Source organism: Hydra vulgaris, chromosome 10 (genome assembly GCF_038396675.1).
Source record: "Hydra vulgaris chromosome 10, alternate assembly HydraT2T_AEP".
NCBI lineage: Eukaryota > Metazoa > Cnidaria > Hydrozoa > Anthoathecata > Hydridae > Hydra > Hydra vulgaris.
The window spans coordinates 33871174-33895518 of NC_088929.1; the positions used below are offsets into that span (position 1 = coordinate 33871174).

At 25.4% G+C, this 24345-nt stretch overlaps 1 protein-coding gene across 2 annotated transcripts in view; it reads left to right on the forward strand.

Annotated features, from left to right (window-relative positions):
* The window catches only part of LOC101234822 (huntingtin-interacting protein 1), a 167091-nt gene that overhangs the window by 71901 nt on the left and 70845 nt on the right, over nucleotides 1-24345 (forward strand). For both annotated transcript variants that reach the window (XM_065807880.1, XM_065807879.1), the window contains 8 exons: nucleotides 13047-13110; nucleotides 13274-13416; nucleotides 13681-13737; nucleotides 18678-18758; nucleotides 22864-22940; nucleotides 23104-23165; nucleotides 23244-23329; nucleotides 24105-24159. In XM_065807880.1, the coding sequence (XP_065663952.1) occupies nucleotides 13047-13110; nucleotides 13274-13416; nucleotides 13681-13737; nucleotides 18678-18758; nucleotides 22864-22940; nucleotides 23104-23165; nucleotides 23244-23329; nucleotides 24105-24159 (625 nt within the window). The remainder of the gene's footprint in view (nucleotides 1-13046; nucleotides 13111-13273; nucleotides 13417-13680; nucleotides 13738-18677; nucleotides 18759-22863; nucleotides 22941-23103; nucleotides 23166-23243; nucleotides 23330-24104; nucleotides 24160-24345) is intronic.

The window sequence follows — 24345 nt, forward strand, 5'->3', positions numbered from 1 at the left end:
CAATGTAGCAACACTCCGTTGCGAGTCAGGCTATAAGATAGTCAATCTAGCAACACTCCCTTGTAGCAGCAAGCTTAAAGATAGTCGATGTAGCAACACTCCGCACATGTTTTACAGTAAAAAAGTAAAAGTAAAAACATTCAAAATGTTTTTATTTTTAAAAAATAAAATGAAAACATTCAAAATATTTTTATTTTTAAAAAATGAAATAAAAACACTGGGAATGTTTTTAAAAACATAGTGTTTCACGATTTTTTATTAAAGTATTTTATGAGCAAAAAAGATTTGTTGCAATCTAAAAAAAAAATGCTTTTAATTTTTTTGAGAAACACTTTTTTGCGCTTGAATGCGTTTTTTTCGACTGTTAACTAAAAAATTGAAGTAAAGAATAAGTATAGAAATGTTTGGTTGGGTAAAGGCTCATATTTTACGAATCCGAACAGCTAGGATATAATGCATTCTAAATATATATATATATATATATATATATATATATATATATATATATATATATATATATATATATATATATATATATATATATATGTATATAGAACTCTTACATGTTGTCAGAAAGTTTTTTCCGTATTTTGTTGACAAAAAGTAAAAATTAAAATGCAAGACCGGAATTTTTTTTTTTATTAATTGATAGACTGCCTGCCCCAACCAAACCCTTAGTCGATATAGCAGCACTCCCTTGCGAGTCAGGCTGAAAGATAGTAGATGTAGCAGCACTCTGTTGCGAGTCAGGCTATTTGTCAGTCAATATAGCAGCACTCCGTTGCGAGTCAGGCTATTTTCAGTCAATGTAGCAGCACTTTGTTGCGAGTCAGGCTATAAGATAATCGATGTAGCAACACTCCGCACTTGATTTACAGTAAAAATAATAATAATAAAAACATTTTATTAAAAAAAATATAAATAAAAACATTATTTATATTGTTAAAAACATTCAGAATGTTTTTAAAAACATTCTGGTCAATTAAATTTGCGTTTTTGCGGTTTTTTTAAAAAACGATTTATTTGTAATTAAATTAATGGTTTTAACTCTCTGACAACACGCAAATGTTGGACGAAAGTCAAAAGTAATTAAAAGTGACGTATGTGTTGGTGTAAGAATCATTTTTTTCCTTCCGTACTTCCCAAATACAACAATCTATAGGACTATATATATATATATATATATATATATATATATATATATATATATATATATATATATATATATATATATATATATATATAGCATATTATATTCTAGTTGTCGGCATCCATAAAATCTGAGTCTTTACTAAACCAACTAAATCTATACTAATCTATTCCACACCAATCATTTCTGTACTTATTCCTTATTTACTTCAATATTTTTTTGCAAACAGTAGAAAAATGGTGCATTCAAACTAATTGTTTAAGACCAAAAAATATTAACATGCACACCTTTTCCGCACTCACAAAGCTTATTAAAGATTTACAAAATGTTTTATTTTCCTTAAATGCATATCTTTGGTAGCTTAATGGTTTAGTGTGTTGTCATCAATGTTGTTTACAAGGGTTCAAATCTGCCCCTTAGCAAAATACATTTTTTTAATTTCTTTAAATCTTGTTGTATATATTTTTGGCAAAAAAGACTTAGTGCTTCTGAGTCTTCAAATCTACCACTTGGCATAATAATAATTTTTAATTTCTCTAATCTTGCCGTGTACATTTATAGCAAAAAAGTATATATATAGTAAAAAAGACTTTTAAATGGTAAAATAAAATTTTAAAGTTTTCTTATATTAGGCTCATTCTATGCCATTTTGACCAAGGTCAAACAAATGGTAGACTTCTACAAATGGTAGACTTCTAAATTTTTAGAAATTTACTGATAGGATACAATTCAGTAAAAAATTATGGACTCTTAAAAAAGGCTCCAGCTAAAACTTAAGAAATTGTGCCTTCAAACCACCAGTAACCTAGGATCAACACTGATTTTAAAAAGAATTTTTTTTTCTACTGACTTTATTGCAGTGATTTCAAAAAGTGAGTACTTATGACTAAATTACAAAATTTTGTCAAAAGTACTCACTTTAGATTTGCACAAAATACATTGAAAACAATAAAAATAGAGATATTGATTACTTGAGTTTGTATTACATATTGTAATACAAAGTATGTATGTATGTAAAAGTAGTTTATATTCAGTACTAGAAATAAGTCTTAAATTAGGCCTGAATTAAACTCAGTTTTTAATTAGCCCTAGCATCCTCTCTCCCTCCCCCCTCCCCTTCATTAACTTTTTAACATGCATATTTGTTCCCAGAACTTAGAAAAAATTGTAATTGAACATTTCCTTTTACACAGTGTGTCTGGTTTTATGTCTGGTGGATAAGGTGCCTTTATGCACAAACACATTACTAAACATACACATTTAAAAGCTATGAAATAAAAGACAAGAAAGTTTATAACTTTATTTTATGTATAAAATTATCATTTATTATTTATTTGTTGCGCCAAAACTCACGGAAACCATAGTTTATATTTCTTTACTTGTATTTAAATATATCTTTTTAGATCGTGTTAAAAATAAATGGGAAGTGCATCATTAGATCTAACTCAATATTGATTTCGATCTAATTATGCACTTTAGACACTACTTTGTTACACAGCATAAAAAAAAAATCAGCTTTAATTAGTTGCAAGAGGCCAACGACAAGCATGATATAGTTCCAGAACTTTTTTAGTGGATGATTTTATTTAAAAAGCTTATCAACAAATAGACCAATTAAGAGACCATCACTACATAGTCAAAAATCAAGCAGCATATTTGCAGCATCTAAAAATGACATTACTAAGTAATCATATTTTAGTATTACTAGACTTTACTGAAAATTACAGCTTTTTAATTCAAGATGCAGTACAAGATTTCCATTGGAACCACAGTCAAGCAAGATTGCATTCTTTTGTTATTTACTATATAGAAGAAAATAAGATAAAATATAAAAATGTTTGTATTATCTCTATAATTTGTAACATAATACAAACACAGTTGATTGTTTTATTTATAAAGTTATAAAACATTTAAAAGAGATGATGCCTTACTATATAAAAATTATAAAAACATATCTAACTTATGTCACCTTGAACAAGATCATGAAGTATCTGCAGAATGGCATTTTTTTAGTACATCACATGGAAAGAGTGATTGTGATGGTGTTGGGGGCTTTGTCAAAAGACTTAAAGCATGGCCCAGTTTACATTTTTAGTTTATTACTAACAGATCTTATCAACTCACCTGATAAAATACATGATTAGTGTAGATAATATATTAAAGGAATATATTTTCAATAGATTTCAAATGATGCAATTGTATTAAATTGTATAAAGTTTAAATGCAGTAGTGATGTAGTTGTAGAGTGCTTGTCTCATAAGCAAGAAGTTCCAAGTTTGATCCCCACCACGTCCCTGGTAGTACCGTGCTCAACTAGTTTCTCTGCGCAGCGGCCTTGTCTGTCAGGGTTTGTGTTTCAGAGTTATAGAGTTTAGAGAGGGTTGTAACCACAATTATCGTAACCTCCTTGACTGTATAGGCCTTCTCAGCCTTGGGGAGGTGAATTAACATTTCAACTGTCATTGAACCAGAACAAGAAACCACCATTGTTTTACACCACAATCATTAACTACTTTAAAGATAAGATGGGTGTCATTTGACAATATGTATACTCATGTAAATGTTTCTACAATGCAACTTATGCTTATTATTCACCAGGAAATAATATAGCATGTGTTTATGATGCAAAATATTTTATAGGCATTATTATGGAAATATCTGAAGAAAATCAAGATATTCTTATCAAGCATTCTATTTCATTTCAGTTATTTAAAAAAAACTGAAATATAATATTTGTACAATAGCATAAATAACATAATTGAATAACAACATAGCAAAATTATTATAAATTTGATATATTTGTTTTAAACTTTTGAAGTAATTTAGCAAAAACAGATTTCAAAGCATATTTACTTAGAAGATTCAATGTTTATATTGATTGTTAATTACATAATATTTTTTTATTACAAAATCAAATTGTGCATTGTGTTGACAAGTCAAATAACTCTTATAACTTGGTATAAGTTGCAATCTAAATTTAAACATTATAATCAGGTAAAAGTTAAATGTGGAGGGGTGGAATAGTGAAGGGATTCAAAATTATGTTACAAAGTTTATTATCATGATATTGAGTAGTTATAAAATTAGACAAAAAGACTTTCACAGCCCTTATACTGTATGTTCAGTAATAAAAAAACTAGAAGGTTTTTTGAAATTTTATTTTTAAAATACAGAGCTTCAAAGAATGAACAAAGCATGTTTTGCCAACTTAAGTTTTGATTTTTGGAAAAATCAGAAGTTTTGAATGACCATATCTCATGAACCACATAAAATTTGATGCTGAAATTTTTAGGAACTGTTTCTAAAATTAAAATCTGAGGTGGTCCATGTTGAAATCCTAATATTTTGGTCCATTTGGTATGGAATGACCCATTATACATATATTATACACAATCATTCCATATACCACCTGCATAACACATTTTTCAATTTTTACAATATTTTCCTATATATTTATAGCAAAAAAAATATAGGGGTAGTGGAGGAATTACTGCCCCTGTAATGTTTGGAATAATGTTAAATTAAAATAAAAACGAAATGTATTTTTTTAACAGTTTATTTCAATAACCACATTATTAAGCTTTAAATTAATGCAATTAAAAAAAAGATTAAAAGGTTTTTGAAAATGTTATTACACAAAAATTACGCTTAGTGAAAAAAACGGTTTTGCCCCCATTGTGAGGCACAACCACAGCCTCACAAAAATCGTTGGCGGTACACTTTTCTTAGTACATTTTCTTTACAATTGTCACAGCTCAGATTGTTTGCTGATTTTATTGCACGTTTGCATACTGTGTAGGCATTCTTTGTATTTACATACTGAGTTTTCTCGATCAATATACTCTTAGCTTTATATTTTAATCAAAAACTCATTTATAAAAGTTAAATAAAAAATACGAAATGTAATTTCATCTCAAAACAAAACTATTTCTATTCAAGTTTTTGCATGAACGCATTATAATGTGACAATTGTAAGTATTGTTATTCGTAATTACCTAACTTTGATAATAATCAAAAGTATGTAATTGTGCCTCCTGTGCGTCTATGCGGTTCTGTCCCAGAGGACAGTTTTTAAAAAGAATACAGTTTCATAGCTTGCTTATTAGGTTATGTTGATATCAAAAATGGTTTTCACTTGATGAAATAATGCTGATTACACATATCTTTAACACTATAATCAAATATTGCTTAATCCTCAAAAGAAAGGGATGGAAAAATATAATGTAAATACAATATTTTTATCAAAATAAACATTATTATGCACAACTTCTCAGAAACGTAACAGGCACTCTTTTTGACATAAGTGAAATAAAGGAAACTGTTTTACTAACTCATGGTATGTTTTTTGCCATATTAGATAACATTTTTTAAAGGGAAATGTTAAAAAATGGTTGTGGCTCCATATGCAGTTATGGCCCCACTTCCTTTATATATAAATACCAAAAAAGACTTTTGATTGTCAAAAAATTTTAAAGTTTTCTTATTTTATACATATATTTTACACGATCATTCCATATAGCACCAATCAACTTATGCTAAAGATGTTAACAATAACAGGGGATGATACATATCAAAATGGAATTTTATATTTGCATAATTATTATAACATATATATTTGCATGTCTGTGCATACATTTTCTATACTTCTTTATAAAAATGTGCTAGGAAACCTTACCTTGCCATTACCTTTGTTGTAATGGCTGTCAAGAGTTCTGTGTCAAACATGCACGAATAAGCACTATTACTATTACTACTATTACTACTGCTACTACTACTACTACTACTACTACTACTACTACTACTACTACTACTACTACTACTACTACTACTACTACTACTACTACTACTACTACTACTACTACTACTACTACTACTACTACTACTACCACTACTACTACTACTACTACTACTACTACTACTACTACTACTACTACTACTACTACTACTACTACTACTACTACTACTACTCAACCCTTGGATATATATATATATATATCAACCCTCGGAATTAGGAAAAATGAGGTCGGCAATAATTTGCCGACGTCAATCTTTTTGAGGTCGGCATCAGGTAGGCAAAAGTTATTTGATACAAAGATCTAACCATAAAATATAGAAATGAGGTTGGCAATTTTTTGCCGACCTCGAATACCTTCAGGTCGGCAGTTAGGTCGGCATTGCCGAATGCTGACCCTAATTCCAAGGGTTGATATATATATATGTATGTATATGCTGCTCTGTTCTTTAAGAACATTAAGCACTCTTTTTGTAGGATACACTAACATATTTGACATATATGCATATAAGTCAAATATGTTAAGTACATATGTGTATAAAATGCAGCATTAGACACAAAGATGGTATTATAAAAAAACAGGAAGTTGCGTGGGCTTCGGTACATACATTGACTATCTTATAGCCTGCTGTCGCAAAGAAGTGCTGCTTCATCAACTGAGGGTTTGACATCTATTGCAATCTGTTCTTTCATTATTCTTTGTGTTTTTCTTCTTTTTCTGAAAAATTAAAGTGCATATTTTTACATTAGGAGCGCAAAAATGATATTGGGAATTTGCGTCCTTACATATGGGTTGAGTATAGTATATATATATAAATATATGTATTTATATATATATATATATATATATATATATATATATATATATATATATATATGCATATGTATATACATATATATGTATATGCATATATATATATATATATATAATATATATATATATATATATATATATATATATATATATATGTATACATATATATGTATATGCATATATATATATATATATATATATATATATATATATATATATATATATATATATATATATGTATATCATATATACTGATATATATATACATATATATCAGCCCTCGAAATTTCGAAAAATAAGTTCCCTAATAAGAATGGAGGTTAGCTATAATTTGCCAACCTTAGTCTGCTTGAGGCTGAAATTATGTTGGCAAAAAAAATTTGATACAAAAATTTTACTATAAAACATAGAAACAAGGTATGCGACTTTTTGTGTGTGTGTGTATATATATATATATATATATATATATATATATATATATATATATATATATATATATATATATATATATATATATATATATAAATAAATAAGCAGTAGTGGTGTCATGGTAGAGCACTCGCTTTATAAGCGAGAGGTTCCGAGTTCAATCCCCACTACATCCCTGGTAGTACTGCGCTCAACTTGTTTCTCCACGCAACCTTGTTCGTCAAGGTTCATGTTTCGGAGTTATAGAGCTGAGAGAGGGTTATAACCTGAATTAAGTAGCCTCCTCGTCTGTAGTGGCCTTCTCGGCCTTGGGGAGGTAAATTAACAACAACAAAAAAAAATATGCATATATTTATATATGTATATATGAATATTATATATATATATATATATATATATATATATATATATATATATATATATATATATATATATATACACACCTCCGCGGGAAGCGAGAGCTTTAGCTTTTATTCTGGCTTATACTCCCCTAAAATGGTTTATGGGAGCAATTTACAGCTCTTGTAAAAGTTAAATTTTTTTCTCTTAAAAGTGTAAATATCATTTTAACTAAAATGAAAAACAAAATCATTACTAAAAAAATTATGTTATGTATATATTCTTGTAATATTTGGTTACAAACATATGATAATAACAAGTAGAAAACCAAATTTTGTATTTAATAAGCAATTTTTCTAATGAACAAACAGATTGCTTGTACAAAAACCAAAGGCTCTTGTATAAAGTTCTTTTGAGGAGCAGCTCACATGACTCGCACTCATTTGCTCCCGCCACTGCCTATATATATATTTTTTTATTTATTTATTTATTTATATATATATATGCAGAGGCTATTCCAGAAAAAAAATTTGGGCAGTGGTACCCCACCTGTCACAGAGAAATTTAGCAAAAAATCGTCAGTTTTTCTCAAAATAAAAACAATATTCCTCATAAAAAAGGTAAAAAAATAGATCCTCAAATTTTAATTTGGTTGGCGCCCAAATACGGTTGACACCGTCAAAAATTGTCTAGAGTAGCACCTGATATATATAATATATATCAGGCCTTTTTAAGAAGCGTTACGCAGCTTGCATTTTGCCTGCGAAAAGGCGATTTGCCTACGCATTCAGCAGTTTTGCGTTACTCAAAAACTTTTATCTTTTAGAGTATTTGAATTATCTTTTGATATCGTTTATGTGACTTTTATTCAGAAGAAATAAAGTCGTTAGTAAAAGCATTTAACCGCAATTGTAAACTAATAGATTTTTTGTTAAAGAAACAGTTTGTTTAATAATTTTTTTGTTGTTGTTAAAAATTAGTTAAAAAAAATATAGTGTTAAGTTTTATCTTAAGGAATTAAATATGTAAATTCCTTTTAGATATAAAAATTATTTTTTGTCATAATAGTTTAAAGAATGCACAATTTATTTTGATGTAAATATTTTATTATTGAGATATTTTGTTTATTTTTAATTCAATAACGTAAAGTTTTAATGACGTTTGTTTAATTTGTGAAAATAAATTATGATCACGAATATGTTAACTGGTAAATAAACACGATAACTGGTAAATAATAAAAAATAACTCTTTATTGTTTATAAAACATTATTAAAAAGAGTTCACAAAATTAATAAGAAAAAATGCACAAACCCAGACCTGTTTGGTACCACTGGAGCGGTATGAACACCCACAAAAAAGGGCCTGAGAAATTTTTAATTATTTTTTTTATTTTCTTCTTTATTTAAAACAAGAAAAGAAGTTTCAGTTTCAAATGCAGTAGTAAATAACTAATTTTCTATTTATTTTAGTGAGTTCATTTTTTCTTTGGGACATTAAAATAGTAATTATGCTTATTAATAGTTACATTAATACGATAGTTAATAGTAACTTAATTATTAATATTCAGAACCAAGCTTTCCTAAGAAAGGCGTGTGGTTTTTCGCCTTCCAGTTGATTGTCCACGTATAAGTTTTTTTATTTTAAACAACTTCGTTATGGCTATTGCAAGTTGTATTATATTAGGCATTTCAATACTTTGCGGAAAAATTGTTTTAAAAGAAAGAAAGCAAAACTAACAATATAGAAAATCGTAATGAATCCCACCTCTATCCAATTGTTTATTGTTTTTCTTTTAAACACCACTGCTCATATATTTGCTTTGTGACCATTTATCTTTTCTTTTTTGTATATAAAATATCTTTCTTTTGTATATTTTTGAATGATACACATCTCTTCTCATTTCAGGCTTTTCATACCATTTAAGTTTCTCAGTGTATTTTCTAAGTATGGCACACACATTGTAAGCTTCAATTATGCCATGCTGTCTACACATAGTCTTAATTGTTTCATGTAATCTTTCTGTTCCTGTATTTTTTGTTCCCCAATCTTTTAGCGTTTTGTAATTTTGAATATTTTGGATATTTTTAACATTCGAATCATTTAAGTGCGTAAAATAATTAATAATAGTAAATCTTTGCTTGAATTTTGTGCTTTTATACTAGACAGCAGCCCAACTTTTAATAGTTTTCCTTAAGGCTCATATGTGTTCCACTAAAGTAAATGGTTTTTGAGTCTGGTTGCGTATGATAAATGTTAATGTAACAAGTATATGTATTGCAAAAAAAAAAAGTTTAATTTTTTCTGCAGTTTTAAATCAAACTCCAATAAATCAGACCAGAAAAAGTTTAAAAACCTGATTAAAGTCTTTTTTTAAAATGATAGATTGCTTGCCCAAGCCAAGCCCTCAGTGGATGTACAACACTCACCTGTAGCAGCAGGCTATATGATAGTTAATGTTGCAGCACTACCTTGTAGCATCGGACTATAAGATAGTTAATGTAGCAGCACTCCCTTGTAGCAGCAGACTATAAGATAGTCGATGTAGCAACATTCCGCGCATGTTTTACAGTAAAAAAATCCCTCCTCTTATGTTTTACCTATTTGTCAGTCAATGTAGTAACACTTCTTACGTGTTTTCAAAATTTTATAAAACAATAATAAAACAAAAATACTATTAATTAAAAAACTTTCTAATCATTATTATAGTGGTTTTTTTAACAACGACAAAACTTAATGTACTTCTGCATTATTTTAATTGTTTTAACTTTTAAATGACATTAAAATGTTGCTTAATTGTTAATGTCATTTCAATGTTTAAAAAAAAGCATTGAAAGGGAGTTTTTTTACCATTCAAGTCTCTTTCAACTACTATATAAAGATATATATATATATATATATATATATATATATATATATATATATATATATATATATATATATATATATATATATATATGTATATATATATATGCACATACATGAATATATGTATATATATTTATATATATATTTATATATATATATATATATTTATATATATATATATATATATATATATATATATATATATATATATATATATATATATATATATATATATATATATACATATATACAGGGGCTGTTCTAGGAAAAAAATTTGGGCAGTGGTACCCCTCCCCCCTTATCCCCATAGAAATTCAGCAGAAATATTACCAAATATCTGCATTTTTTTGCAAAAAAAAAAAAGTTTGTAGTAAAAACCTTAAAAAAAAGGTCCTCAATTTATAATTTGGGTGGCGCCCAAATACGGTCGACACTGAAGAAAACGGTCTAGAATAGCCCCAGATATATATATATATATATATATATATATATATATATATATATATATATATATATATATATATATATATATATATATATATATATATATGTAACTATATATGTATATATATTCATATTTTTTTTTTGTTAGTTCACCTCCCCAAGAAAGGCCCAGAAGGCCACTACAGACGAGGAGGCTACTTAATTGTTGTTATAACCTTCTCTTAACTCTATAACACCGAAACACGAACCTTGCCAACCAAGGCCTGAGAAACATGCTGAGCGAGGTACTACCAGGGGCGTGGTGGGGATCAAACTTGGAACCTCTTGCTTATGAAACGTGCGCTCTACCACTACACCACTACGGCATATATACATATATGCATACATATATATATATATATATTTATATATATATATATATACATATATATACATATATACATGCATATATATATATATATATACATATATATGTATATATATATATATATATATATATATATATATATATATATATATATATATATATATATATATATATATATATATGTATGTATGTATGTATGTATATATATCAGACCTTATTTTAAAGCATTAAGCTGCTGGCAATTTACGTACACCTAGAGCAATTTCCATTAAGTAACTTTTTACCTTTTTAAACTTTTAAATTATTCTTGAAGCGATAAGATAAAAGAAGTCATTAACTTTATAAAAAACCATTAACTTTTGAATGATAATTATGTGATAAAGTTTGTTACAAAAGTTTGAATGACAATTATGTTAGATAGAAGCGCTATTTACTAATAAAAAAAACTCAAATAAAATTAAAAACTACGAAAACTTTATCTCTATCAAGCTAATTATTTTATTAAAATATTTAGTAACAGAAAACAAAATTGTTTATAGTTAACGACAATTTTTTTTTATACAATAGGAACATTAAAAAAAAAACCCATAAAAGAAATATATATTATAAAAACTTTTATTCATCATCTTGCGAGCACAAGAATATTTATGCAACTTTTGATTGCAATAAAAAAAATTTACTTTTTTTTATTGCAATCAAAAGTTATTTTATTATAAAAATTTCTATAATAATTTAAGTAAATTTTTATAATTATTAATAATAATAAATAATTTAATTATAAATAATAATAAATAATTTATGATTAAATAATTTTTTTAATTGTAATGATCCATTTTTTCGCTTGAAAAACGCTATTACTTCTACATTATGTAATTTATGAGATCGTCCATAAATTACATAACGTGAAACTTATAGACAAAAGACAAAGGATTAAAAGTTTTCCCTTGCAGAGTCATTAATTAAATCAAGTATATAAACAACCTTTAAAGTCCAGCAAAAACCGCCGTGCAAAAGAGCGAAATGATTTCCTACTTATTTTTTAAATAATTTTTGCGTTGCATAATTTATGGACAATCCCTAAGCTTTAAGCAAAAATCGTTATAATATAATTTAATTCTGATAACAAATATATGATTTAATTTAAACCAATTTGATAAAAATATATAATTTTATTCTAATAAAAAAATATATAATTTAATTTTGATTTAAAATATGTATATATATATATATATATATATATATATATATATATATATATATATATATATATATATATATATATATATATATATATATGTATATATATATGTATATATATATATATATATATATATATTTAAGTTAACATATATATATATATATATATATATATATATATATATATATATATATATATTAAGTTAACATATATATATTAAGTTTTTTTTTTTTTTTATAGATTATTTTTTAGATTTTAAGTTAACATATATATATATATATATATATATATATATATATATATATATATATATATATATATATATATATATATATATATATATATATATATATATATATATATATACATATATATATATATATATATATATATACATATATATATATATATATATATATATATATATATATATATATATATTTTTTTTTTTTTTTTTTTAAGTTAACATATTTAAGTTTGTTAAAATTAAAGTTAATGGTTGGGTTTAACTATCAAATTTATTTAAAAGTATTAAATATTCAAGTAGTTAAATTTGATTTATTCTTAAAGAAAAATTAAAAAAAAAAAAGTTAGCTTATTTTTATCGCATTCATGAATTCATTCAGTTTAATTTGACTTTGTATATAGACAGAGTGCATCACAAAGGCAATCAAAAATGAAGAGTCTGCTGCCAAGGAAAAACATGTTAGGCGTATCTTTTTATAAAATAAAATTAATGATGACAATTATTGCTATTAATTATAATTAATTGTTATTAATGATCACAAATATTTTTATGTACTTATGTTTATGTATATTTTTTTTTATATGTTACATACTTATGTATATTTTTATAGACCTTAACTTTGAATAAGGAACAATTATAGGAACATGGCAAGAGAGGGGTAACTCTATGTTTTGGTTAATTCTTGGTAAACAGCCTCTTCCATCACAGCCTATCCTTTGTTGGAAATCTATGCTTGTGCTGCATAAAATATTGCGTGAAGGTCATCCAAATGTAAGTAAATGGTCTAACAGCAACTAACGATAAGTATGATACCTTTGATTCATTTGCTGTTGCTCCCAAATTATATTTATTGTATAAAGAGCTAAGGACACAAGTTGAGCTAATATATATTTGAGTCTTCATATAACTTCAAAGTTCTTCATTGAACTTTGTCTTTTATTTTCATTTTTTATCTAAATTATAGTACTGTACTTTATGTTTAATTTTTTTATGTTATTGTATTACTAATTTTCTATCAGTATATTGTTGTTTTAGGTTCTACGTGACTCCTATCAGTATAAAAAAACATTGAGAGATTTGTTGAGTGTATATGTAAGTAATTTTATTGTTGTTTTTATAATGACAAAAATAATTATCTGTAAGTAAATGAATAATATATAATATATGAAATATTATATATTAGTAATCTAATATTATATAATAATAATCTGTAAGTAAATGAATAATATATAATATATGAAATATTATATATTAATAATCTAATATTATATAATAATAATCTGTAAGTAAATGAATAATATATAATATATGAAATATTATATATTAATAATCTAATATTATATAATAATAATCTGTAAGTAAATGAATAATATATAATATATGAAATTAGTTTGAAATATTAATCCTACTTTTTATTTTCAATTGAAATTCATTTAGTACTGTTTGATACTGTATAATCATATCACTTAAAAATATATATTTAATATATATATTAAATAATAATAAATATATTTAATTAGGATATATTTATACAAGGGTAGAAGAAGTCAACTTTCAATTATTAATGCTATTTAATATCTATTATATCCACAACGGCATCTGTCACATAGTTAAAAGTTACTTAGTTGCTGTATCTTAAATTATTGGTGAGCTATAAGTTACTTATTGCTCACCCATAATTTACTATATATATATGTGTTTGTGTCCTGGGTTTAATTACTATATATGTATGTTTTGACCTCTAGTGTTGTGTTTGCTCACCTGTAAGCTAACGCATACTATATGTATATATCTACCTATTGACCAGCCTCGCACCTTTTCTTTATCTATTAGGCTGGTATAGAAGTAAATCTGTGTTGCATTGTTTCCTACCTAGGATATATAGGATGTGAATGCTGGATCTTCTTGACTCTACTCAATGGATTTTACTTGTGCCTCCATGATAGTGGCTATGCAACTCTTTCTGTTATCTCCTAATGAGTGTGCAGCTCTAAAACTCAGTTTAATGATTTTGAGGCTGGCTGGTAGTAAAGTTTCTTGAACTTTATGGTAACTCTCAGAGAGACTAATGCCGTCAACAGTTGTAAAATATCAGAGTACTAACCTATTATGATTTTAATTAGCAGGGTTGAGGTAAGTGCATAGTTTATTGCTAAGGGTGCCATGCACTATCAATGATTGAGTCAAATTCTCTTATAACTTAAATTATGATCTATCTATTACTAATATTTGTGGTCTTCTAAGTAACTTTTTATCAATTGAATATTACCTTTTGCAAAATTCACCAGACATTCTTGCTCTTTGGGAGACAAATTTAAGTTCAGCTGTTTCATTTTCATGTTATGAACTCTCTAAATCTTTTATCTTGTACTCCTTTGTCTGACTCTATCACTGCACTACTTATTACTAAAGCTGACTGAGACTTTTTTTTTTGTTATTTTATTTGTGATAGTCCTTAGGTTAATGTTTTTTGTCTCTCCGCTGATAAATGCGCTTCCCATTTAACCTCCTAGATCCAGGCAGGTATGGAAGCTTTTGTTCCTTCTCGGCGATTTTATGTCAACCCTCATTTGACTCTTTTTTACCTTCTTGTGCAGCTGTTGTTTCTTATTGTTTTTAATCATTTTATTTAAATCTTTTTTACAAGAACAACTCTCTTGAGAACAAATATCTTTTTATTATTGCAAGAAATCAATAAAAAGTGCAAAAATGTCCTGTCTAACGCTGAGTTCCAAGTATTCTCAGTTTACTAAATCTCATATTATATCACAGAAGTTAGGTTTTAGAGACCTTTAAAACATCTTCAATAATGTCATTAACAAAGGTAAGTCTAAGAACCCATTTTTGAAATTTTTAAATCATTTCATTCTAACGGCAGTATAAACTCATCCTTAAAAGGCAACAACCAGATTTATTTCTAGAAACTTCTGGGGTACCACAAGATTCTGTTCTTGGTCTCATATTGTTTCTTATCTTTATTAATAATCTTTCTGTTAATCTTTTCCTAAAGTGTAATCAATTAAAGTGTAATTCCTACCTATACTCATAATTTATTTGGCATTTTTAATTTAATTAAAAGCGCCAAAGAAAGTTATGAGTAAAGGTAGGAATTATGATAACAAACTTTATAGAAAGAACAAAACTTTAGAGAAAGCCAGTTCTTTCTCTAAAGTTTTGTTCTTTCTATAAAGTTGTTACTTTGTTAAATTCCAAAAGAATTCTTCTTTATATCTGTATCTGATCTCTTCTCTGTAACAGTCTTGGGGTTGCAGTGACTTCTGACTTTTAACTTCAGCAAAACTCATTTATTTACTTGCAATATTGTTGATGTTCCTATAATAAACAATGTAAATACTCTTATTGGGTCTTCTACTTATATCTTTTTGTTTTATTATTCACCAAAGACCTAAATTAAAGATGAGTGATAATACTGTATGTAGGCACTTAAGGGAAAATAGTCTAAATGAACGCAATCCACGAAAGTTCTCTTTGTTGACAAAAAAGCATACCAATAAACATTTGCAGTTTGCTAACCAACATCTGAAGTAGCCTATTACAAAGTGTTGCAATTAATTATGGTGAATTGAAAATTATTCTTTATGATGGTATAGCTTTAAGTCACGTCCAGCTAATACAGAATTCCATCAAAAATATACCAATAAGTCTGTGAAACATGTTGGATTTAATGACATAGTATTGCTTGCTTCTCATACATATAATCAGGCTTGCCAGGAAGGCATGCGATTTCAAGCCTTTATATGACCACACAATTATTATTTTGTTTTAATGATTTGACCGCGGTATATAACAAATGCATTGAAAAAAATGGTTTTTAATTACGTTCAAAATAAATAATCAAAAATAAATAACTTCCCCACAATTATTTTTACTAACGTTTTTATATTAGCAAAGCACTTTTAAATAAAGTAGCTAATGATTTTTATTAAAGTATCATTTAAAGTTGTATATTTTCATTTAAAGTTGTATGTATCATTTAAAGTTGTAATTTTTTAAAATATTAATTGTATAAGATTTTTTTATAACTAAAATAAAAAAAGTTAAAGTTATAAAAAAAAAATTAAAATTTTATAAGCAACAACTTTAAACAGTGATGCTCTTTTTTATAAACTTTATATAAGAATCATTAAAGTTAATTCACTCAAAAAGAAGAAAGATTTAGTTGAAAAGAAAAAAAAAGGACAAACTTTTTTGAAAGCAGTTTGATTTAAATGACTTTTTTGCTTGTGTTGAAATAACGATCTTTACTTATGTTTTTATATAATTAAAACATGTTTAAATAAAGTAGCAAATCACTGCTAATGATTTTTATAAAAATATTAATGATAATCATGTTTTTTTATGTTTATATTAGTATGTATTTTTTATTATAAATGTTTTTAAATTAAAAAATAAATTATATCAACTTTTTAATTAAACGATTTCAATATTTTTACTTTTGTTTACGTTACTGCGAAGAATTATTAATAATCTTTTTTTTAACTTTTAAATGTTATTTACTAAACAATCATTGAATTAAGTTGTTACTTTATTTAAAAAGGGTTTTGCATAATATTATATCATAAAACATTGGTAAAGACAAATGATTCAGAGTTATTTATTCCAAATGTTATTTAATTAATCTTATCATTATAGCTTATTTATTTTAGTTAAGTTTTAATTTTATTTTTTTATTTTAGTTTTAGTTAAGTTATTTTTATTTTATTTTTCATTATTTTTTTTTACGAAATTTTATTTGCTTCTTTTATAATAAGTTTTTTTTTAAGTTTTTTCATATTTACATTAAGATAATTTTTTCAGCGCATTTTTAACATATATATAAATTTTCAAAACATTAACAGCTGTGGTCATGTTTTCAAAACCAAATGGTATTTGCGTGGTCATATTATAGCATGAAATCGCACGCCTTTCTGGCCAAGCCTGATATAATGTATGTGTAATATATAATAGCGTAGGACCGATTCATAAGACAAATGGTATCATGGACTAACATATATATGTGGATATCCTTAACAATGTTTTGCTACCCTATGCTAATGAAGATATGCCACTAAAATGGGTTCCAACAAGAAAAGAACCTAAAATACATGATTTGCAAGGCAAAGGAGTGGTTTTAGGTCAATTGGGTTTAAGTTATGGAGTGACCTGCTCAGTTACCTGACCTCAACCCCATTGAAAATTTATGGGGAGATGTTAAGAAAGCAGTTTTTGTTATTATGTCAATAAGGTGTTGACACAATGACAAATAGGGATTGTGAAGCTGTTATCCAAAACAAAGGTTTTGTAACAACATACTAAAAGTAAATATTATTTTGTTATACTTATTTTTTATCTTATAATGTTAACACAAGAAAAGTTATTATACTTTAGTATTTTCAATTACCACTGCTATTTCAATGACTGCAATTTTTTTTTTATATTATCATTTCGTTTCTAAAATAAAATGTAAAATAATACCATTGATGAAATTTTTTTAAATTAGTTTGATTGAAGTATCAAAATGTAAGTAATAAGATTTTTTAATTAATTAGTACAAAAAAGTTGTGTGTGTATATATATATATATATATATATATTATATATATATATATATATATATATATATATATATATATATATATATATATATATATATATATATATATATTGAAAACTATTGAACAACTTTTTTGAAGTAATTGATTAAAAAATCTTTTTACTTATACTTCGATACTTCAATCAAATTGAGTAAAAAAAAATCATCAATGGTATTGTTTTACATTTTAGTTTAGAAACAAAACAATAATATAAAAAAAATTGCAGTCATTGAAATAGCAGTGGTAATTAAAAATACAAAAATATAATAACTTTTCTTGTGTTATCATCACAAAGATAAACAATAAGTATAATAAAATAATGTTTACTTTTAGCATTTTGTTACAAAACCTTTATTTTGGATAATAGATATGTATATTTTCGATATTTCAATTGTGACTAATATTTCTAATGATAAGTATTTCAATTTTTTTTAAATAGAAATTTCAAGGTGGAGCTTATGGCACACTTGTTTGCGAGTACTTAAAAATATTACTGACCAAGCTGGACATTCATCATAAGGTAATATTTTTGTTTAATTATAAATTTAAAAAAATGTCTTTGATTTTAAAAAATGTTAATTTTAAAAAAGTCATTCTAATATTGTTGTTTTTTTACTGGTTCCTTATATCACTGCAAATAATTTTATTTTTAATGGTGTTATTCTTAAATAAAATAGATTAAAAGCATGTAGTAATTAAGTTTTTATTATATTATTATTGAGGTACTACATGTAGCAGGCCTTGTTTTTAATAAAAACGGCTTAGCACATTAGCTCTGATTTTGACGTCATAAAATTATCTTCTTTTTTTTTTTTCATTTACGGACATTAACTTTTTTGAACTACTGCAATAAAATAAATTACCTCAAACCAAGTTTTTTTTTCTAATTCACCTCCCCAAGGTCGAGAAGGCAACTACAGTTATTATAACCCTCTCTCAACTCTATAACTCCAAAACACAAACCTTGATGAACAAGGCTGCTGCACAGAAAAACAAGTTGAGCATGGTACTATCAGGGATGTGGTGGGAATCAAACTCGGAACCTCTCACTTATGAAGCGAGCGCTCTACCACTACATCAGTTTAATTTACTAATTAAGAAAAACAAATCTAGAAGTTTTTTTTTGTAAATGTAAGTATTGCGGAATTTCAATTTGTTTCAATTTTTTTTGTTTTTTGATATTAAATAAGAAAATTTAATATTACATTTTTTTATTATCATTTAACATAAATCAATTTCTTTCTTTTCTCAACATTTGTATAAATGAGTTAAATTATGTTTTTTTTTTTTTTTTCATTGTTTCTTAAAATTGCATCTTTGAAAATAATAATTTTTTTTACTTTTAAAAAATTGAACAAAAATAAAAAATATTACAAGTATTACTTTTACAACTTTAATCAAGTTAATTACTTTACCAGCGCTTTCCAAGTTTCTGTTTTCACTTTTTTGATTTCGCACAATCTATTAATTATATAAAGCTGATTTTGCTATCATAAAATAATATTTTTCTTAACTATTATTTTTTGCAAAATAAATATAAAGAAGATATTGCAAGAGCTAATTGCTTCAAGTGTAAATACTTGGTTACAAGTTTTTCATTTAACTAATTATTAAATTAATTAAATAAAAAACTTCTTCTATAGATGTAACTTTGTTATTAATTTTTCAATACAATATATTGAGGGAGTTAAGATACCCTTGTTGTAAAATATATTTATACTTGATAATGTTATCAAGTATATTTATTCTTGATAACAAGGGTTATCAAGAAAAAATATACTTGATAATGTTATCTAAACTCCCTTGAAATATTATTTTAAAAAATTAGTAATAGCAATATCCATAAAAGTTTTTTATTTAATTATAAAAAAATAAACTCTTTATAAAATGTCATTTAAAGTTTGTAATAATAAGTTAAGGTTTGATAAAATTAATCATTATAACAAAACAAGCAAACAAAAAAATTAAAATATCAAAAGTTGCACTTATATAAAATAAATTTAACATTTACTATTTTTTAGCTAATATATATATATATATCAGTCTTCTCTGTTTAGCCAGTGCTTTCGCGCTTAAGTCTTTTTGCACTTGCCCACACGCCCGCAAAAACTTTGGCGAGCATATAAAAAAGCGCTTGCCAAAAAAATAAAAGCTTTTTGTTTTAAATTGCAACAAAAATATTTTTGTTCAATTTTTTCAACTTTTATGAAAAATGCTCTTTTTTTTAATTGTTTTATCTATTATTTATTCAAAATTTCTTTTTGTTATTTTTATTTTAATTTAAACAGCAGAAAAAAATGAATTTTTTAAAATCCCGTTGGGTAACTTAAAAAAGACCATCCTGCCCAGGGGCGTGGTGGCTCTAAACAGCCCGTGCAGGATTTTTATTAAAAGGCCTATATATGCGGGATTTTACCATGCTTGATGTAAAAGCCCATACGAAAAGAAAAATATATATATATATATATATAAAATTAATATTATTGTCTGTAATACTTCAAAATAAAAATGGTAACAACACAATGCAGCGACCACGTTTTTGTTATGATTTTCTTAAAACACAACTTTACCGCAAGCAAATACGATTAGTTTTTTATTGTTTGAAGAACATAGCCTAACACAAACTTAAAAATCAAAGATTTTAATTTTTCTATTACTATATAATAATATATATTTTATTGTACAATAATATAAATTTTTTTAAATTATGTAAAAATTTTTTTCTAAAATAATTATTGAAAATTATGAAAAATAAGAAATTCTTTTTATTTTATGAGAAAATTCATTTTAGTTTATGCTTTTGTTTAATTCGGTGTTTTAACTTTTTTTAACATTTTTGCATCAACTCACAACAGTAAAAATGCCGCTCTTAAAACGTTGTTGACATAGTTTAAACATAAAAGTTTTTATAATGTAGTTTCATTTAGCAGTTCATTATCCTTTTTTTAATCTGTCTGAGGACAGGATATTACGGAGTGATTTCTTTATTTACATACAATAATATAAACTGTATAAAGATAAAAAACTTTTTTTGATTATTGAAAAAGTTTATATCTGTTTCGAAACATTACAAAAATGCAAAATTTGAATTTTATTTATATAAAACATGCAAATTTTATTTATATAAAAAATGCAAAATTCGAATTTTATTTATATAAAACGTTTAAAATTTAACACCAAAACATTTTTCTTAAATAAATTAAAATGCAATACAATTACTATATAGTAATTGTATTCAGTTTTAATTTATTAAAGAAAAATATTTTGGGGATAAATTTTAAATTAAGTTAATTTAAGTCCAACAATAATAATACCTATTATTATTGTTGGGTCTGTGGACTTTCTTAAATTTATTTTGTCAACATTACGATCGTTAAAAACCGTTTATGGGTTCATTATTTTCTCATGAAAAAAATATCATAATAAGCCTCAAAACATCTACTTTATTTTCAGAGCAATGTTATTATTATGCAAAATACTAATATAATTGCGCTCTAAGTCGAAGACTTTAAATCAAGTGATTAATAAAATTTAATTTGTGCTTACATGAATATTTTAAATGATTGTGGAATTTCTTTAAAATGTAGAAACAATTAAAGTTTTCCAAAAGGCCCATATTTAGATGAAAAAGTGAAAAGCCCATGCGGGAATCCCGCTTAGCCTCAGGGGCCACCACGCCTCTGATCCTGCCAGCGCTTTTTCGTGCGCTGGCATTAAATTACAAAATGGAGAAGACTGATATATATTTTTTTTAAATTCAGTAATTATTTTTTGTAATTAGAAATTGTCTAAATAAATATTCTTGGGCTTGCAAAATGATAAACAAAAAATTTTTTAGTTAAATTTCTTTTTTTATGCGTCATATAATATCTTTTTTTTTTTTTTTTACTGAACATTTTTGATGGAAAAGTCAAGTTAATAAAAGTAAAATTTTCTTTGTTTTTCTTAACTTATTTCATTTGTACATAGCGCCAATATCAAATGTAATTGTCATTCAAACTTTTTTACGTAATCGTTACTCAAACTTCATTAGTGGTTTTTATAAAGTTAATTACTTCTTTTATCCTACTGTTTAAATGATATCTTTAGAGTTTTTTAAATATTAAAAAATGATATAGAATGACTAGACTAAAATGTTCAAAAAGCCATTGAACATAATGCTTACCAATAATGTTTAATGGCTTAATGAGTACGTAAATTCCATGCCCTTTTAGCTTTAAAACAAGGCCTAATCTAGCTAAGTGTTGCTAGTTTTACACTTGCATTTTAATACAGGTATCAAACAATGATGATTATTATCATTATTATTATTAAATAAATATCTAAACAAGATATTTTATTATATTTAAGAAAGATATGATGTGACTAATTAAAATAATAAATATTATAATTTAAATTTTAAACTTTTATTGTAATATAATCAGCATTTCTTCTTTTCACGTAATCCTAATGGTACCTCTGTGACCATGGGAACTCTCATATTGTTTTGTGATCAGGTGTAGAATGTCATTTTTTAAGTATAAAATCTTTCCAAGATTGCTCTCATATATCGTATATCAAGTCCGTTGTAAAAGTACTTTAGTTTTATAATTATAAATCTTTTTTTTAAATTTGTTTAAATTTAGTATCCTGGAATACCTGGTGCTCTTACATCATCATCTGAAACCACAATGAAAATTCCAGATAGTGATGTGAATGATGTGTAAATACTTTAAAGAAATTGTTTAATATTTAAAAATGTTTATTTATTGAGAATGTTTATTTTGAATCCTTTTTGTCTTTGTTATAAAAAAACAATAGGTTTATATTTTCTCTTTAATAATAGGTTAAATAATAATATTTATATAATAAATATTATTTTCTAGATTTACATTTGCAGTCGAGTGTCTGGATTATCAAGACCTGCTTTTAACATTTGAAGAAAATAGTAGTTATTTTTAATATAAATATTTTTAATTTGATTGATTACTCACATAATATTTGTTTAATTTCAATTTACTTTTAGTTTTGAAGACTTTAGACAAGTCAAGAAATAATTCACAGACTGCAAGTTCACAATGCAAGATTGCTATATTAGTTCCAATTTTAAAAGTAAGAACTTAAAACAGATTTTTATAAAAAAAATTGAAGTTTTGCCAGATGTATTGGAGTTATGATATTTATTTTGTTATTCGAAAAAAAAATTATCGTCAAGGTTTCTTTGGTCAGGGTTTCTTTGGCCAGATAATTTGAATTCTTATGTTTTCACAGACAAATTCATATTTGTGAACCACCATAAGGATGAAAAGAAGAATAAGTAAGTGCTTACATTGAATTACGAACATTGAATGAAGGCATAAGCGTGTCCTTAAACTTTTACAAATAAACTTGTTTTTATATTTATGATGATAATGCAGCCACTCCTGATAACTCTGGGGTACTTGTGGAAACTCTAAGAATTCTAAATACTTCCATTAAACTCCTGAAGAATGGAAAACAAATAAAAAATTCTCGAAAAAATCTTAAAAAAAAATTTTGAAAATATGGAGACAAAAAAAAAAAAAGGTGGTAAAAGTGCTTTAAAATTTATTTACTAGTCTAAATTTACTAGATATAAGATTACAAAGTTTAGTAGTTTGCATATTCCCATCTAATTATAATATTGTTAAAGTTTCCTGAAAAATAAGATAAAAATTGAGGACTCATAAAGCTCATAAAAATTCTATAAAAATTTTGGTTTAAAGTTGTTTTTTTGCTCACTTAATATTTATTATACAATGAAAAAAACTTAATTACTGACTATTAAAATCATAAGTTTCATTACTGATTACAATTCACAAGCATAATAATAATAAATGTGACAATTTTTGAAAATATTCAATTTTAGGAATGCAGTGGAATTTATGATATCTTGGTACTTGTGGTTGGAAAGCTACATAAAAGTATGTATTATTTGTTAGTTTAAAATATTTAATCTACTACATCAAGAATATATTATACAGTTTTTGGCAAAACAGAATGGGTTCAAATGCTGTATAGTGCTATAAGCTATAGTGCTCTGTAATATATAATATACAAACATATTCATATAAAAATTCAGGGTGTTTTTAAAAGCTACTTATTTTTAA